The 5,229-nt window shown below is 34.5% G+C and overlaps 1 protein-coding gene across 1 annotated transcript; it reads right to left on the minus strand.

Moving 5' to 3' along the window:
* Positions 1–301: 301 nt before the first annotated feature.
* On the minus strand, positions 302–1,747 carry LOC134277445 (ankyrin-3-like). The gene has a single exon (XM_062759783.1). The coding sequence runs from the start codon at positions 1,745–1,747 to the stop codon at positions 395–397; it is 1,353 nt and encodes a 450-aa protein (XP_062615767.1). The 3' UTR covers positions 302–394.
* Positions 1,748–5,229: the final 3,482 nt, after the last annotated feature.

The following is a 5,229-nucleotide window of genomic DNA, read 5'->3' on the forward strand; positions in this document are numbered from 1 at the left end:
GGAATCAAGGGTTTAAGTAAATAGACCACCATGTACGCTATAATAAAATCATTCAGACTATTTCACATAAAAGCATTTGTTTTAAATCTAAACAAATCTGGTCCAAGTGCCTAGATTGTTTATCTCATTAATGGATGTATGTTGTCAGATAAATTAAACGAGTTTTTTTTTCTACAAGTACACTGATGAGTGGCTATATTGTCATTCAAGCTTCTATTGTATTGTACGTCCATATTTGCCAACAAAAAAAAAACTATAATGTTGGAAACGGATTTTTTGATGTAAAAGAAAGGGGGAGCATAAGAAAAAGATTGTGTTTTATTATCTAATAAACTTTTCAATAAATTTATATTGCATATATCAATTAAATGCTTTAACTTTCATTCTTTCTTCTTCATAGGTGCCTAAACATGAGGTGGGACCATTTGTTGCGCATGGTATGCTTGTAGGTCAGAATGTCCATAACGAGCTCTCTCGGACAGTCCAGTTTGAGGGCGTCAGTGATGGACACCATTTTACTGTCCCGGTACATGTTGGAGGTGGTGGACACGTCCTGTGGTTTGGCCAGTAAGCTGTGCATCTTCTGTAAACAGAGGAAGTACAGGCGGGGTGGACTGCGGCTCATCTTCAGCAACTTCCGCCTCACGTGACGTGGGGAGTCCTCCATCAATTTGATTGGATAGTTTCCTTCGGCGTCCTTTAGGCTCAACTGGGTTGTTTCTGAAAGCAATGTCATGAAGCCCAGATAGACACAAACTATACTATGTAATTTTAGCAAAAGATACAAAGGTGTCTGGCCATATACGTCTCTGATGGAACTTTTGGCGCCATTAGAGAGCAGCAAGTGAATTTTCTCGCCGTTTCCGCGCACGACACAATGGTGAAGAGGAGTTTCTCCATTGTGTGTCTGTTCGTTGATAATTTCCGTTACAGAAGGAAACTTCTTGAACATGAATGCCATCTGCGCTGCCGTGATTCTTTCAGAGCCCGCTAAGATGTGGACAATGTTACGACCTGCGTTGTCCCGTTTTCGTGTACTCGCCCCAAGACGTAGCATCTCCATGAGACTTTCCATGTTTCCGTGAAAGGCAGCAAGCATAGCCGGAGTATACATATCCTGGTCCCGCTCATTCATGGAGGCTTTGAACTTTTTCAGATGTTCAATCGGATTTACCAAGTTTCTTTGAGCACACAAATGTAACAAGGTCCTTCCCTTAGTAATGCTTGGTTGGTCTGGATCATTTGAGTGTTCAAGAAGCATATCCAGAAGAGTGGTGGCGGTGCAAAGGTGTCGTCTGCGATTCCTTATAAAGGCCTTCTGTATTTCATCCACATCCTCCTCATCGCACGACACCGTGTTCACTGGCAGGTCTGGTACCATCCAGTACATGAGGAGGGTCCAGGCGGGGGTCTTCTGCTCGTTATCGTCTCTATAGAGAGGATCAGCGCCGTAATCCAAAAACAACTCGGCGATCTTCAGACGTTTGTACATACAGGCAAGGTGAAGGAGCGGCATCCGGACAGTAGGCCCCTGGCCATCTTGTTCCAAGGGAGTGTTCTGTTGGTGAATTGTGTTCAGGTTGATTTCTTCCCCGCTCGTTAAAATTCGCTCAACCTCATCTGTGTCGTCACTTAGGATCAATCTGTAAAAATCGTCAAACGTCACCCGAGTCGCTTCAGCGAAGTTCTCATCGTCTTTGTTATCTTTGTACGTGTTCATTTCTATAGGCCTATTTGAAATTGACATTTTGATTATGACGTCATTTATAGGTACATGTCGCGTGAAATTACGTCATGTGAACGTTTGGTTTTCCTTTACATTATTAATTTATTATCGGCTATAAAAATGAAATATAAAACTTGAAAACACAACTTTTCTTTTATATTAAAAGAGAAAATGATAAACCATATATTTGAACACTTGTTCTTGTCCTATGCTACCAACTCAAACATTTGTCAAAGTGACAAAACCTCTCTACCCTTTATGGCCAAATTACAATCTTTTTTTTCTAATTTCAAAACAAAATTTAGAAGTGAAAGGCGTCTTCTCCGTAGTTTTTTTCCCATTACCGACTATAAATTTATTTTATCAAATATTATAGTAACTATATTTTTTGACATCGTTTTACAAAAATTTTATGACTTATAAATAGCAAACGTCATGTACACATTGTAACAATTTTTTTCCCAAATATTCAGTCGTAGAGATTGTTTATCTATACCTTTATTTATTCTGAAATTTTGTGATGTATTCTATTAATTTTTATGTATCTACATGTACTTGGTTTTTAAATATAAATTTGAATGATTAAGCAATTATACGCACTCCCTTATTTTTAAAGAACCAATCGTATTTTTAGTATTTTAAGAAAATATTTAATTAAGCGTATAAACTACCACATATAATACAAATATCACCATATTAACGTCTTTCCACATTTTTTTTTAAATCAATTATGTATAGTATTTTTATTTTCAAAGAAATTTGTGGAAAGACATTAATTTAAATCAAGGATATATAACACAATTTTTTTTTCAGAAATCAGCAATATTTAATTCTCATAGATTTACATTTAAATTGGTAACCTGAATAATGTTAAGAAAAGTATGTAATACTTCTGATTGATATATTTAAATTGTTCTAAAAAAAATTGTGTGACAAAGAGCATCCTCAAGTCCACAAAGAACTACTTGAGAAAGACCTTTTTTCTCTTGATTGCTTGCTTAATTAAAACAAATATTTTTGAGTAACTGAACATCGATACATTTTCAAGGCTATACATGTTATTTTGGCGCTATGAGTCTATTTAACTCAATTTCTTTGTACTTTTAAAGTACATACTTTAGTATGTAAAGGCCTGAAGGAAGAAATTCCTGTTGTACATGCATAGGCGCTTGGTTTCAGGATAGTGTATTTTGTGTAAATGTGTTTTTCTAGGTGCGGCTGAATACCCTCATTAAAATAAAAATAAAAATTCGTTGAAATTAGCACGTTTTAAAAATGTCATATATATTTTATATGTACAGTGAATATGACATTTTTGAAACGTGCTAATTTAATCGAATTTTTATTTTTATTTTAATGAGGGTATTCAGACCTAGAAAAACACATTAAACATTATCCTGAAACCAAGCCCCTATGGTTCCATGGGATACAACTTACTATGTTTTAAAAACATTTTCGAGGGGCGGGGGCTATCAAATAAATCAATATTTCCTAATTGAAAAACAAGAATCATCAAATTTGTTTTTTGTTTTTTTTCTTTTTTAGTTACCTATGTAATTTATTTATTTATTTATTTATTAAGGTCTTCCGTTTCCAACGGAAGACCTTCTACTGATTCTGATGGTAAAGATTATTATTCTTTTTTTTTCTTCTACTTCCTAGACCGCAACTGTGAGGCTTCATATCTCACTCATTTCTCAACGGATTTCGCTCAAATTTTCAGAGGTTATAGACGTTTCTAAACTCTACCAGAATGCTGACTAAAATTTCAAAAAATCACTTCCGGTTTTGAGTTATTTCCCTTTAAACGAAAATTTATAGGCTTTCGTTTCCGGATAAAGGCTCAGAGACCACAAAAGCTGAAGCAGAATTTTTACTGATTTTTGGTAACAGAAGGATTGAAGTTGTGCACATCGGTTTTTGTTTTTCGATTTCTGTATTAACAATGGCGCTATATAGGGGTCAAAAATTAGAACGCCTTAAAGAACGAAAATTTACACATATTTTCCTTTTTATCTTGAAAACTAAAAATATTTTGTTAAGACATAATGAACAAAAGTTGTGCATAATTAGAAGGGCTTTCATATAATAATATTCAAAAGGGGCTGGCCCCTATAATTAGGGCTCTATGGAACTTGAAAGTTTTTGCTTTATAACTCAAAAACGGTAAATATTTCGATCTAGATCTTACGAACAAAATTGTTCTTTTACACCTTTTTGATCTGATGAAAATGCTGTTTTGTTCAATTATGCCGGGAATATTGCGTAAGCAGGCAAGGTAAACAGGTAGCGTTTTTCCGATTACATTCACCTTGTTTGTTTACAATTATATAACACGCCTCCCTCGATAGCGCGGGGCAAAGTCCGTCACCGGGAATCAATCGACGGGTAATCCAGCGACCTACAGTTATACACAAATAAAAACACAGAATGGTTAAATTCATTTTTTAATATATAAAATTGCATCTTGATACTATCTCTGTCCTATGAAAATATTATTTTGTTTGAGTCTTATGTATTATAGGAATGAAAGCTAGACAGTTCTCATCTTGCTTTTGAAGGAAAACTCTGTAGTCTTTATGCCCAGAATTGAAGTAAACTTGCCCTAAGTAATAAATATTTTACAATGCTGTATCATATCTCTTTTATTTAATTAGGTTCTAAACGTGTTCTTTGGTTCCCGTTCAGAGTATTCAATGGCATCACTTTCCTTTTATTAATCAAGATCTTTCCAAGAGAAAGAGTTTTAGAAAAACGCACGAGTATCTTTTCTTCGTTAAAATATGAACACAAACAATATGAACGAAAACCATACACGCCCGGATCTCATAAAAAGAACTTTCAAAGAGTCAAATAATACAAAAATTATTGACTGCGCAATTCTCACATTCACCTGGAACTCAGATTTTAAGTGTGTTGACCATCGCGTAATCTTGCGATTACACGCGTCCAAGAAAATCTAAAGCGACACGCCGCGGCGAACCTTTGACCCCGAAGTCATTGGCAAAATAATTGTGTATTAAAACCATTTCACAATTATCACAATTAAGGTAGTCCGATCCTCAGGTATATAAAATTAGCAGTTAAGTAATCAAAAATACTCATAAAAGTATCTCTGAATCCACAAAGTTATGTAAATTTATCCACAGTATATCTTTAAATTTAAAGATTAAAATTAATCATATTATATAGGGAAAATTATCAAATCTCACAATATTTTTGCAGAAAAAGCGAATTAGAATATCAGCAATGCATTTTATAATTGCAAACTGATCAACAAATACATTTTAGGTGAAAAAACGATAGGTATCCAGGCATTCAGAGACATTGTCATGAATTTCATAGTTATTTGGCAGTTTTTGTCTTCTATTTCCGTCATGTATTCTATAGTACATAGTGTAAAACGCTTTTGCTATCATTGAAAGACACCACAATTCACTTTTCATTTCATATCATGCTAATAATCATTGGTATATAACGCTGGAATCAAGAAAACCTTATTT

Source organism: Saccostrea cucullata, unplaced genomic scaffold (assembly GCF_032062105.1).
Source record: "Saccostrea cucullata isolate Sc308-1 unplaced genomic scaffold, CSIRO_AGI_Scuc_v1 ctg6630, whole genome shotgun sequence".
Classification (NCBI taxonomy): domain Eukaryota; kingdom Metazoa; phylum Mollusca; class Bivalvia; order Ostreida; family Ostreidae; genus Saccostrea; species Saccostrea cuccullata.